At 45.3% G+C, this 14,185-nt stretch overlaps 1 protein-coding gene across 5 annotated transcripts in view; it reads left to right on the top strand.

Annotated features, from left to right (window-relative positions):
- The window catches only part of SPATA13 (spermatogenesis associated 13), a 217,370-nt gene that overhangs the window by 155,901 nt on the left and 47,284 nt on the right, over positions 1-14,185 (top strand). For all 5 annotated transcript variants that reach the window (XM_082859454.1, XM_082859451.1, XM_082859453.1 and 2 more), the window contains 2 exons: positions 11,754-12,119; positions 13,781-13,925. In XM_082859454.1, the coding sequence (XP_082715580.1) occupies positions 11,754-12,119; positions 13,781-13,925 (511 nt within the window). The remainder of the gene's footprint in view (positions 1-11,753; positions 12,120-13,780; positions 13,926-14,185) is intronic.

Genomic DNA, 14,185 nt, shown 5'->3' with positions numbered 1-14,185 from the left:
CCTCAGCTAGAACACAAAGGCCATCATGATTATGAAGATGCTATTCTGCACTCTACTCCAATGGCCCTTAGTTTCCTTGATTCTAAAGACATTCTGGGCTGTTGATTTGTATATTTGTGCTGCCAGCCGTGGCTTGAAATGCGTTGATGCTGGGAACACAGACATCATACTTCATTGTCCTCCACAGAGAGTAAGCTGGGCCCTGCTTCCCCTTCTCCTTTCCCCCTCACAGATACCAAAATCCACGAACGCTCAAATCCCTTACATACAGTGGTGTATTATTTGCATATAACCTACTCACATTCTCCCATATACTTTAAGTCATCTCTAGATAGCTTTTATTTTTTGGCCATGCCATGCGGCAAGCGGGATCTTAGTTCCCCGACCAGGGATCAAAGCCACGCCCCCTGCAGTGAAAGCTCAGAGTCTTAACCACTGGACCACCAGGGAAGTCCCTTTCCCCCTCCTCCTGATTCCTCTCCCTCTCTGTACAAAGGAAGTCAAACAGCGTTAACAAAGTCTCATGTTCAAAAAGGTTTAGACCCAGCAAGGATCTCATTCAGATTTGATGGAGAAATTAAAACCTTTACAGACAAGCAAAAGCTAAGAGAATTCAGTACCACCAAACCAGCTTTACAACAAATGCTAAAGGAACTTCTCTAGGCAGGATACACAAGAGAAGGAAAAAACCTGCAATAACAAATGCAAAGCAAATAAGAAAATGGTAATAGGAACATACATATCAATAATTACCTTAAATGTAAATGGATTAAATGCTCTAACCAAAAGACATAGACTGACTGAATGGATACAAAAACAAGACCCGTATATATGCTATCTACAAGTGACCCACTTCAGACCTAGGGACACATACAGACTGAAAGTGAGGGGATGGAAAAAGACATTCCACGCAAATGGAAACCAAAAGAAAGCTGGAATAGCAATTCTCATATCAGACAAAATGACTTTAAAATAAAGACTATTACAAGAGACAAAGAAGGACACTACATAATGATCAAGGGATCAATCCAAGAAGAAGATATAACAATTGTAAATATTTATGAACCCAACATAGGAGCACCTCATTACATAAGGCAAATGCTAACAGCCATAAAAGGGGAAATCGACAGTAACACAATCATAGTAGGGGACTTTAACACCCCTGTTTCACCAATGGACAGATCATCCAAAATGAAAATAAATAAGGAAACACAAGCTTTAAATGATACATTAAACAAGATGGACTTAATTGATATTTATAGGACATTCCATCTAAAAACAGCAGAATACACTTTCTTCTGAAGTGCTCATGGAACATTCTCCAAGATAGATCATATTTTGGTTCACAAATCAAGCCTTGGTAAATTTAAGAAAATTGAAATCGTATCAAGTATCTTTTCCAACCACAACGCTATGAGACTAGATATCAATTACAGGAAAAAAATCTGTAAAAAATGCAAACACATGGAGGCTAAACAATACACTACTAAATAACCAAGAGATCAGTGAAGATATCAAAGAGGAAATAAAAAAATACCTAGAAACAAATGACGATGAAAACACGATGACCCAAAACCTATGGGATGCAGTAAAAGCAGTTCTAAGAGGGAATTTTATAGCAATACAATCCTACCTCAAGAAACAAGAAAATTCTCAAACAACCTAACCTTAAAGCAATTAGAGAAAGAAGAACAAACAAAACCCAAAGTTATTATAAGGAAAGAAATCAAAGATCAAAGCAGAGATAAATGAAATACAAACAAAGAAAACAATAGCAAACATCAATAAAACTAAAAGCTGGCTCTTTGAGAAGAAAAATAAAATTGAGAAACCTTTAGCCAGACTCATCAAGAAAAAGAGGGAGAGGACTTAAATCAATAAAATTAGAAATGAAAAAGGAGAAGTTAACAATGGACACTGCAGAAATACAAAGCATCGTAAGAGACTACTACAAGCAACTCTATGCCAATAAAATGGACAACCTGGAAGAAATGGACAAACTCTTAAAAAGGTGTAACCTTCCAAGACTGAACCAGGAAGAAATATAAATATATAAACAGACCAATCACAAGTAATGAAATTGAAACTGTGATTAAAAATCTTCCAACAAACAAAAGTCCAGGACCAGATGGCTTCATAGGCGAATTCTGTCAAACATTTAGAGAAGAGCTAACACCCATCCTTCTGAAACTCTTCCAAAATATAGCAGAGGGAGGAACACTCCCAAACTCATTCTACGAGGCCACCATCACCCTGATACCAAAACCAGACAAAGATACTACAAAAAAAGAAAATTACAGACCAATATCACTCATGAATATAGATGCAAAAATCCTCAACAAAATACTAGCAAACAGAATCCAACAGCACATTAAAAGGATCATACACCATGATCAAGTGGGATTTATCCCAGGGATGCAAGGATTCTTCAATATACACAAATCAATCAATGTGGTATACCATATTAACAAATTGAAGAATAAAAACCATATGATCATCTCAATAGATGCAGAAAAAGCTTTTGCAAAATTCAACACCCATTTATGATAAAAACTCTCCAGAAAGTGGGCATAGAGGGAACCTACCTCAACATAATAAAGGCCATATGCGACAAACCCACAGCAAACATCATTCTCAATGGTGAAAAACTGAAAGCATTTCCTCTAAGATCAGGGACAAGACAAGGATGTCCACTCTCACCACTGTTATTCAACATAGTTCTGGAAGTCCTAGCCATGGCAATCAGAGAAGAAAAAGAAACAAAAGGAATACAAATTGGAAAAGAAGAAGTAAAACTGTCACTGTTTGCAGATGACATGATACTATACATAGAGAATCCTGAAGATGCCACCAGAAAACTACTAGAGCTAATCAATGAATCTGGTAAAGTTGCAGGATACAAAATTAATGCACAGAAATCTCTTGCATTCCTATACACTAATGAAAAATCTGAAAGAGAAATTAAGGAAACACTCCCATTTACCATTGCAACAAAAAGAATAAAATACCTAGGAATAAACCTACCTAGGTAGACAAAAGACCTGTATGCAGAAAAGTAAGAGACACTGATGAAAGAAATTAAAGATGATACCGACAAATGGAGAGATATACCATGTTCTTGGATTGGAAGAATCAACATTGTGAAAATGACTATACTACCCAAAGCGATCTACAGGTTCAGTGCAATCCCTATCATATTAACAATGGCATTTTTTACAGAACTAGAACAAAAAAATCTTAAAATTTGTATGGAGACATGAAAGATTCCTAATAGCCAAAGCAATCTTAAGGGAAAAAAATGGAGCTGGAGGAATGAGACTCCCTGACTTCAGACTATACTACAAAGCTACAGTAATCAAGACAATATGGTACTGGCACAAAAACAAATATAGATCAATGGAACAGGATAGAAAGTCCAGAGATAAACCCATGCACATATTGTCACCTTATCTTTGATAAAGGAGGCAAAGATATACAATGGAGAAAAGACAGTCTATTCAATAAGTGGTGCTGGGAAAACTGGACAGCTACATGTAAAGGAATGAAATTAGAACACTCCCTAACACCATACACAAAAATAAACTCCAAATGGATTAGAGACCTAAATGTAAGAGCAGACCCTATAAAACTCTTAGAGGAAAACATAGGAAGAACACTCTTTGACATAAATCACAGCAAGTTCTTTTTTGATCCACCTCCTAGAGGAATGGAAATAAAAACAAAAATAAACAAATGGGACTTAATTAAACTTAAAAGTTTTTTGCAAAGCAAAGGAAACTACAAATAAGACGAAAAGACAACCCTCAGAATGTGAGAAAATATTTGCAAACGAATCAAGGGACAAAGGATTCATCTCCAAAATATAGAAGCAGCTCATGCAGCTCAATATTAAAAAAACAAACAACCCAGTCAAAAACTGGGCAGAAGACCTAAACAGACATTTCTCCAAAGAAGACATACAGATGGTCAAGAAGCATATGAAAAGCTGCTCAACATCACTAATTATTAGAGAAATGCAAATCAAAACTACAATGAGGTATCACCTCACACCAGTTGGAATGGGCATCATCAGAAAATCTATAAACAACAAATGCTGGAGAGGGTGTGGCGAAAAGGGAACCCTCTTGCACTGTTGGTGGGAATGCAAATTGATACAGCCACTATGTAGAACAGTATGGAGGTTCCTTAAGTAAGTAAAAATAGAATTATCATATGACCCAGCAATCCCACTACTGGGCACATATGCTGAGAAAACCATAATTCAAAAAGACACATGCATCCCAATGTTCACTGCAGCACTATTTACAATAGCCAGGTCATGGAAGCAACCTAAATGCCCATCGACAGAGGAATGGATAAAGAAGATGTGGTACAAATATACAATGGAATATTACTCAGCCATAAAAAGGAACGGAATTGGGTCATTTGTAGACACGTGGATGGATCTAGAGACTGTCATACAGAGTGAAGTAAGTCAGAAAGAGAAAAACAAATACTGTATGTTAACGCATATTTGTGCAACCTAGAAAAATGGTACAGATGAACCAGTTTGCAGGGCAGAAATAGAGACACAGATGTAGAGAACAAACGTATGGACCCCAAGGCGGGAAAGTGGCGGGTGGTGGTGTGATGAATTGGTATACTGGATTATCACGTATACATTAATATATATAAAATGGATAACTAATAAGAACCTGCTGTATAAAAAGAGTAGAAGTTTGAAAAAAAAGATGTGGCATGTATATACAATGGAATATTACTCAGCCATAAAAATAAATGAAATTGAGTTATTTGTAGTGAAGTGGATGGGCCTAGAGACTATCATACAGAATGAAGTCAGTCAGAAAGAGAAAAACATATACCGTATGCTAACACATATATATGGAATCTAAAAAAAAAAAAAAAGTTCTGAAGAACCTAGGGGCAGGACAGGAATAAAGATGAAGATGTAGAGAATGGAATTGAGGACACGGGGAGGGGGAAGGGTAAGCTGGGACGAAGTGAGAGAGTGGCATGGACATATATACACTACCAAATGTAAAATAGATAGCTAGTGGGAAGCAGCCACATAGCACAGGGAGATCAGCTCGGTGCTTTGTGACCACCTAGAGGGGTGGGATAGGGAGGGTGGGAGGGAGACGCAAGAGGGAGGAGATATGGGGATGTATGTATACGTATAGCTGATTTACTTTGTTATAAAGCAGCAACTAACACAACAGTGTAAAGCAATTATACTCCAATAAAGATGTTAAAAAAAAAAAGGTTTAGAAAAACAGTGGGCTTCTGACATTCAGCTCTAAAACATGGTTCTTGAATTTGGAATATTCAGTTGTCCTCAACCATTAAACAATTTCTAAAGAGGAAAGCAAGTTCATTTTTATAAAATCATGCTTTTTATTAATTGAAAGCAAAGTTTGAGTATACCTCTCTATACTTCATCATGTGTTTCAGATAAAATACATTTTAATGTGGAGTCATTATGTGCATTTATTTCATAATATGATGGTTTTAAACTGTCTCTTCACTTGTCATGAGTCCACACGTAAAGCAACAACCTACAATTCTATCATTTCTCTACCTGGCTGTCAAACTAGCACTGTGCTGCTGTTGATTCTGAGATGTAGGATGGGGGGGTTTTAGTTAAGCCCAGAAATGGAATTCCTGTGAATGATTTATTACAAAGGCAGGGGAGGGGGCACTTCCAGAGCCCAGATTTTTCATAGTTACTTTTAAGGGTTTTTTTATGCTCGGAGAACTGGACAATCAGTAGTAAATTAAGTGTCCGCATGCGCGTTAATATTTGCTTTTTTTTTTTTTTTGCGGTACGCGGGCCTCTCACTGCTGTGGCCTCTCCCGTTGCGGAGCACAGGCTCCGGACGCGCAGGCTCAGCGGCCATGGCTCACGGGCCCAGCCGCTCCGCGGCACGTGGGATCTTCCCGGACCGGGGCACGAACCCGCGTCCCCTGCATCGGCAGGCTGACTCTCAACCACTGCGCCACCAGGGAAGCCCCCACATCTTTATCCATTCATTTGTGATGGACATAGGTTGCTTCCGTGTCTTGGCTGTTGTGAATAGTGCTGCTATGAACATAGGGGCGCAGGTGTCTTTTTGAATTATAGTTGTCTGGATGCATACCCAGGAGTGGGATTGCTGGATCATATATGAGAAATCTATTTTTAGTTGTCTGAGGAACCTCCACACTGTTCTCCATAGTGGCTTCACTAACTTACATTCCCACCAGCAGTGTAGCAGGGTTCCCTTTTCTCCACACCCTCTTCAGCATTTTAAACTAGGAGGTTTTAACTTATGTTCATCCAAGGACTACGTCAGTGGAAATCAGGAAGTGGGGATTTTATTATTTTCACACTAAAAGATAGCATTTCCTTCTATTATGAATGTAGGCATCAAACCAGAGCAATTTTAGCAACACCTGTGATATAATCACCATGGAAATCACAGATCTTTCTCACATCTCACATCACAACAGTTTTTGCTGATATTCTTAAAATTTCTCGTTCTCCTCAGTACAGTACTTCAAAGTGTGACAGCTTTTAGACCTATCTCCAGTCCTCTTAACTCATATTACCTATACTACTGTATCAAGATTCTGTTAATATTTTGAAAATTGCGTTTCAAAATAATCAGCTTCATTTATAATACTATCTTGTCTTTTTTTCTGTAAATGTTTGATGTGTATATTTTTTTCATTGAGGTATAGTTGAGGTACAATAGTACATACATTTCAGGTATATAACATAGTGACTCACGATTTTCAAAGGTTATATTCCACTTATACTTATTATATAATATTGGCTGTATTCCCTGTGCTGTACAATATATCCTTGCAGCTTATTTATTGTATATATGGTAGTTTATGTCTCTTAATCCCCACCCCCTATCTTGCCCCTCCCCCCCACTGGTAACCACTAGTTTGTTCTTTCTGTGGGTCTGTTTCTTTTTTGTTCTAGTCACTAGTTTTGTTTTATTTTTGAGATTCCACATAGAACTGATATCATACAGTATCTGTCTTTCTCTGTCTGACTTACTTCACTTAGTATGACAATCTCTAGGTCCATCCATGTTGCTGCAAATGGCAGAATTTCATTCTTTTTTATGGCTGAATAGTATTCCTGTGTGTGTGTGTGTGTGTGTGTGTGTGTGTGTGTGTGTATCACATCTTCTTTATCCCTCTGTCTGTTGATGGAATACACTTTTTATCTTATGCATTTAAAATGAGATTTTGAGAAGTGGTCTGTGGGTTCCCCAGGCACAGTTGTCAGAGCCTCTCATAGCTGCCGTCTCCTCTCCGCTCCCTCCAAACACTCGACAGCCAAGGGCTGGAAAACCTACAGAGCTCTGTTTTCCTTCTGTAATGGTACACGCCTTGGATGCAGGTGGCCGAGCAGAAAAGGCAGAAATTTTGGAATCAGACAGACTGGGGTATAAAACGGGCCCCTCCCCTTTCTGGCTCTAGTAACGTGAGCAAGTAATTTTGTTTATCGTAGCCCTAGTGTCCTGGTCAGTAAAATGTGGCCCCCACCTCGCAGGGTGGTTGTGAAGATTACATACGGTGACGCGCCTGGTGTGGTTCCAGCAGGTCACAGGTGTTCCAGAGTCACAGCTGTCGTTACGTAACCTTGTTCCACGGTCTCTGCCACGTGCATTGTCAAGAGGCTTCTCCTTCCGCCTCCAGCCCGGTGCCTGTGCTGGGTCCCCTGCGGAACCCAGGACTCTGACCACCTGTGGAAACCTGGCTCTGCTCATGGTACTCATGTGCATCTTCACGGTACCTCTGGCTCATCCAGAGGAAGGTCTCCTTGCTTTAGTTGATTTTATTTTTTAACCTTCACATGGTCAGAATATGCTTTTTGCCTGTAATATTTTCTTCTGAGTTACCTTGCTGTGCTGCTTCCCTGGAGCTACTGTAACAAATTACCACGGGGGCTAAGACAGCTGACATGTGTCCTCGTTGCTGCGGAGGCCAGATGTCTGCAGTCATGGCTGGGCAGGCGGGGCCCCACCCCTGGAAGCCCAAGAGGTGGACCCCCTGCCTCTTCCAGCCTCGGGGTTCCCTGCAGGCTCCTCGGATCACGGGTGCGTGGCTCTCATCTCTGCCTCGGGCCGCACATCTTTCTTCGTCTTGTCTCTGTGTCCACGTTTCCCTCCTCTTCCAGGGACGCCAGCCATTGGATTAGGGCTCATCTACTAGTATGACCTCATCTTAACTCCACTGCACCTGCAGACTCCGTACCTGCCACTATGGTCACATTCACAGATATGGGGGTGAGGACTCCCAGTAGATCTTCAGGGGACACAGTTCAACCCCAGCTCTTGCTGTCGGTCCTGGAGACTCAACGTTAGATGGGGTTCTGAAGGGACATGTGTGGGATCAGTGCTTTTCCCTCAGGTTGATGATTCACTTTCACTGTGGTTTCAAAATATGTTTTGAAGTGTCTAAGCAGAGGTAATGAGATCTATTTTGCCTTTTACTTTTGTAACGTAAAGGAGGGAATCTTGCATAGAAGAAAAAAATGCAAACCGCCCCCCAACTAGGGAAAGTATTTTAAAACTATGCTGGGAAGCAAGAATTAACGAGGCCACGGACAGGTCTGTTCACAGACGTTGGTGACTTGGGTGTGAATTGGTCCCGGGTGGGTCTGCGCTGGGCTGGTGGGCTGTGAGGAGAACCTGGGCCAGCAGAGCTCCGGCCCAGCCACTTACACCCAATGAGAGTGTGTTTAAAGCAGGAAAAAACTCTCGGAGGGCGTGGATGTGGTCACCTGCTGTCCCTTCACAGCATCTGGGACCACTGCCTGTAGCAGAGTCTGGGGTAGGTCCTGGCTCATTGGGTGTGGAGCGTCCTTTGCTGGGTGTTTGCATTTCCGGGAAGAGTCGCACTCAAGCTGTGTTCCCCGGGACGAACCAAGGGTGTATTTCAGAAGCACATAATGTTTGCTAAAAGAAGGTTCAGTTTTAGAATTTGCAGGAAAGTTCACATTTGTTTTATTTGAATGTACCTGTCTTCTGGCAAAGCCTCACTGTTTGAATGTGAGCTTAAATCTGAGGGATTTTCCCCCATCCCTCTGGTTTCAGTTTTATATATTATGATTCTTTTAACTAATTCCTGCACCTCCTGGGGCATCTGGTACCACTCGGAAGGCATGCTTTCTCCTTTCAGGTCTCGGGTGGGGCTGTACAGTACTGATGTGTCACACGAGAATCACGGTTGGTTCTCCTCGTGCTGCCCTGTGGGCACGAGGCTTTACGCAGTCAGTGTCTGATTTCCTGACCTCTGCACGCCTTCCGTTACCCGCCCCCATCACTTCCTGGAGCCTGTTTGCTCTCAGAAGGATTTGTTACCTGAGCAACTAAGACAACTGCTGGTTTTCCTAAACCCATGTCTCCTTCTCTCTCTCTCTCTCTTTTTTTTTTTTTTTTTGGCATCAATGAGGAAAGCAGGCTGGAGGTTGCATATGTGCAAAAAAAACCCCCACAAAACCCCACCACCACCACCAAAAACAACAACTGCACATAGGTTTGTGACCAATTTATTGCCTGCAATTTTGTTGTACTGTTTTTCTAGCATGTTGTTCCGCAACCTTTTTATCACTGGGTGATGATATAAATGGGTTTATTCTCTGTGTGCTTAAGCTGTCTGTGCCGTTTGATGTAGTAATTGACTTAAGCCACCCATAGCAGCCTGCTTGTTATATGTATGTGCTGCAAAAAACAATATTAACTCTTCCATGACTGCTCTCATATTTTCCCACGGTGTCAGAGGAAAATGTTTTAACACACCCTCTTATACATTCTTTTCTGGAGGTGTGTGAATTAAACTGACAGAAGACAGATTTTTATTCAGGTGAGTAAGTGGGAGTTCACAGGAAACCGTGGTTCCAGGAAGTGGTTAGCCCTGGGAGCTGACAGAGCATCTTAATAGGGGAAAGCGGGTGGAGAAAGGCTCTCACGGGAAAGCGAGTGACTTTTGGGAAAGACTAGGGGCCTGTAGGTGAGCAGCTGGGAGACAGGGTAGTTTTGTGCCTGCGTCTGTTTCGGTGAGGGCTTCTCCTCTCAGTGACAAGAGCCAACCTTCCCTGGCTGGAAGAAGGAGAATCCCGTCCCAAGGGAGGGGACTTATGACCACTGAGTTCTGCTTTCACGCAGAAGAAAACCCTGTTCTTAAGAGCCTTCCACTCACAATGGTGTTTATGCTACAGTGGTGTATTCTGGACTCTGTCCCTGGTGACTTGAATTAAAGTGGTCCAAGCTGTAAGAATCGAATCCGCAGGTAGCAAGGAGGCAGTGGTGTTCGCTAGAGCCCTCTGTCTCTCGAGCAGAGGTGACTTGGTATATGGGAAGTGTCGTGGCTTAGTGGGGACAGAGGTTACAAGGCCCATACGTGGTGTCTCTGTTGCCGCTAGCTGGCTGCGTGGCCCTGGGCAAGTCACCTCGCTTCCCCGGGTCTCAGCTTGGAAATATGGGACCTGCATTTCTGGTCTCAGTTGCCACTGACTGGCGAGAGCCCAGAGTCCCTGGGCCACTGCTCAGGGCAGGGCTGCAGGGGGACATCCGCCCCGCTGGGCGCTCGGCCAGGGTGGCCCGCTCTGCCTGCCCTGCAGTCACATGACTTGCCTGGTTAGCACAGCCCTCCCCGGGCTGGGCTCTGTTCTATTTTCACTTGGTTGTTACAGGATGTCTCGAGACGGAAGAGCGGAGGGTACGGGGCTCGCGGGACTGCGCCTGCACGCTCTCCTGCCCCCCTCCCTCCCACAGAGCCCGCAGCGGGCTCCCCTGAGCCCAGACTTGGAGGACCCGCTGGGGGAGAGCTTGTGTCCGGGTGGGCTGAGGCCTGGGACGGTTGTTCCCTGGCGCAGTGTTTTAAGAGCAGCGATCCACCAGGGCCGATGCAGGTGGCCCTCTGACTCACCGTGGTCGCAGCTCATCCTCCCAGGTCCCAGGAGGGGACAGGGGCTGAAGCAGGCCTGCAGACCTGAAGCACCTTGCCTGGGCCTACAGCGCCAGCTGGGAGCCCAGCCGGAATTACACAGAAGTCTGCCCATTTCCACACCTCGTGGTCTTTCTCCTAGTGCGTTGCCTTTTGCCTCTGAAAAAGTTACTTGAAAACTTAGGACGTCTTGCCGACTTCAGGGCTGCAGACTCTCCAGCTGTGGGATTGTCTAGTCTGGAGTCTGAGATGCTGAAAGGGTTAGTGGTGACCAGTCCCAGCGCACACAGCCAGGTAGTCAGCTGATCTCGTCCTTGGAGCCCCGGGTTCAGTGCTCGCGCCAGCAGACTAAGTCCCCAGGTGTGAGTACCGTGCTGAGCAGCCCAGGCTTGAACCTCTCGAAGCACCTTCTGTGAATGTAGCTGAGAGAAGGGGCCTCAGATTGCCAAGTGCAGCCTTAGGGCCATTTCTCCTACAGGCCTGCGTTACCCTGCCTGTTGTTACGTATATTTGGGGAGACACCCGCTGTAGTTAAAAGTCATTTTTATTAACTCACCGTGGTGCTGATTTTCTCAGTATCTTGTATCATGGCTCATCATGGGTCACCAAACATCACTAATGAAATTAGGGTTTTAATTCAGCCTCCAATTAAAGACACGTTTGCTTCTTCTCATCCATGTCTCGGTCACATCTTTCTGGTACGCAAACAATTTGGGGGGCTGGGGAGGGGTCGGGGACGTCTGGCTCGTACCTTTTCTTTACCCTCCTGGAAGTCGCCCTCACCTAACTTTTTCGCGTTTGAAAAGGTTGTGACCGAGGGGTCCTGGAGGCGGACCTCCGCACCAGAGGAAGAGAGGCTGGAGGCTCAGAGGGTCCCCAGGAGGAGATGCGGACCCGGGAGGAGGTCAAGGCCCCGACCACTCTCTGACTACGGCCAGCCGGTCAGCCTAAGTCTGTCCATCCCTGAAGACGCGATCGCCGTAGACCCCCAGAAAGAGGACACAGAAGACGGTGACCACCAGCCCAGCGGGGCCCCCATCGACCCTGCAGACCAGACCCCTGCTGGGGGCTGCCCCCGGGGGGCGCCGAGAAGACGCCCCATCTCCGTGATCGGCGGGGTCGGCTTCTATGGGAGCAGCCAGGCGGAGGAGGGGGAGGCCATTCTGCCCCAAGTAAGCCCGGGCGCGCTGCCACCAAAGCCACTCAGCCCTCCAGCCGCCTGGCCTCTGTCCTCTGGCTGCAAACTTACCAGGAAACTTAACGCTTTCCTTTCTTCTCTCTGCCTCGAGGATGACGTCATCTGCTCACAGCCTTTCTTCCTGACTTTGAAAACATGCATGAATTAGAACTAACCCACTGACATTTGGATGTCTCTTACTAATCCTCTTTCTGGGATCTTGAATAATACGGGAGGCTGGCTTGCTGTTTGTTCTGACGCGTCTGGGGGAAGTGGCCTTGCATATTTAAGCGAGCTTCCCGAAAGAAGGAATCTGGAGAGAGAGAGTGTCGCTTATCCTTAAGATGTAAAGATACGAAAAAGATAAACCAGTTTTTTTCTAGAGATGAGAAAATATTTTTTCCTACCATTTTCTTACTCTTTGCACGTCAGTTGCAGCTTCGTAACTGTTTTGACAATAGGTTAAAATCTTACTATTATTCCCTTAGTATACTTTAGTAATTCAACAAGTGTTTATCAATTACCCAGAGAGCCCTTTGAAGCTACAAAACATTTAAATAAAGGCCCTGTTCCGAAGGAGTTTCTAGTATTTGGTGAGACTCATGCCCCAGCCAAGGTCCAGGGTTCACAGAACCATACATGCCTAGTGCCAGTTTCATTTTGTTTTAAACTTGCCAGTTGATATCACAGCCCGTAAATTCTCTTAAAAGGGCAATCCTACATTGGTGCTGGATTGTATGTTTACATTCTCCCTATAAGCCCAGCACAATGCTTATTTATAGCAAATACCCAAAAACCTCTTGCTTAATTGAACTAAACTGAACTGAATTTTTAAGGTAAAAAACAAATTATGTTGAAGAATACCTCAGACTTTTTGTTGTGTTAAGATGCTCTGCATGCTAGGAAATAATTCTGGAAGGCGGCTCTGCTCACCAGTGTGTCACCAGTGCCACACAAGAAATAATTCTGAACGAAAGCAAACTGTAATCTATTCTAACTTGAAACACAGCCTAGGGGAGATCTAAAGCATTACAGACATTTTTTCATTTCAGAGCGTCCAAAAGAAAATGGAGTAAGATAATTTTGTGCACTCTAAGCTCATTTGGGGAACTGGGTAGAAAAATACTGAGAAAACCTCCGGAAAGCAGGGACCAACTTGGCCTCGACTGTAGCTGTAGGGACAATTCATATGGAAGGTCACAAGGACACACGGATGATTCTAAATTTGTGGAAAACCAACTCTCCTCGTAGATGAGGCTCCACCGCCCTGTTAGTTTAGGTGAATGAGAACTGTGCTCCACAAATGCTGGTCCCTGCCTGCGGGTGGGTGTAGGGCGGAGGCCGGGGGTGGGGGTGGCTGGCGTTGCCTCTGCTTCCCTGGGGCTTGCTGGGCCGGGGGTGGGGCACCACTTCCTCCCCCAGCTTCCCCTGCTCCACGCTGGCCTTTCCTGAGTGTCCCCCGGGGGTGTGTCCTGGCAGGTGGCCAAAACGTGATGCCCTGAGGGGTCGGCACTGGGGTTTCCGGCTAGAGGAAGGTCGTCCTTGAGCTTGCGCAGCTCGGGCCCCGGGCTGTGATCAGAGGCTTGAGGTGAGGATGCTGAGATCCCGGGGCCCCTACTTCCTGCCCCTTCTCACCGCCTCTCCTTTCCTTTGCAGCCAGCTGCCCGGCCGCCCGTGCCCGCGCACCAGGTGCCGCCCTACCGCGCGGTGTCGGCCCGGCTGCGGCCGTGCGCCTTCTCCCAGAGCACCCCCATCGGGCTGGACCGCGTGGGACGCCGGCGGCTCATGAGAGCATCCAACAGTGAGTGTCGCGGGCCTCCCTGCTCCGCTCCGGAGATGGGGGTGGAGTCCTCCACCGGGCAGCTTCCATACAACGGAGGCGCCCGGGCCACTGCGCCTGCCCTGGGCCAGGGGTGGGGAGGACCCACCGGGTGTCAGGAGCTGCCCCTGCAGGGGCCGGCTTATCGCCCCCTGTCCAGGGAGGATGCCCTGTGGGCTCTGAGCCATCACGGTGACCCTGACCTTGAGAAGGTCTGGGGACCGAGTTCCTACCATGGAGGA

This window comes from Leucopleurus acutus, assembly GCF_964270905.1.
Source record: "Leucopleurus acutus genome assembly, chromosome: 18".
NCBI lineage: Eukaryota > Metazoa > Chordata > Mammalia > Artiodactyla > Delphinidae > Leucopleurus > Leucopleurus acutus.
This window is presented reverse-complemented; position numbering and strand designations above follow the sequence as displayed.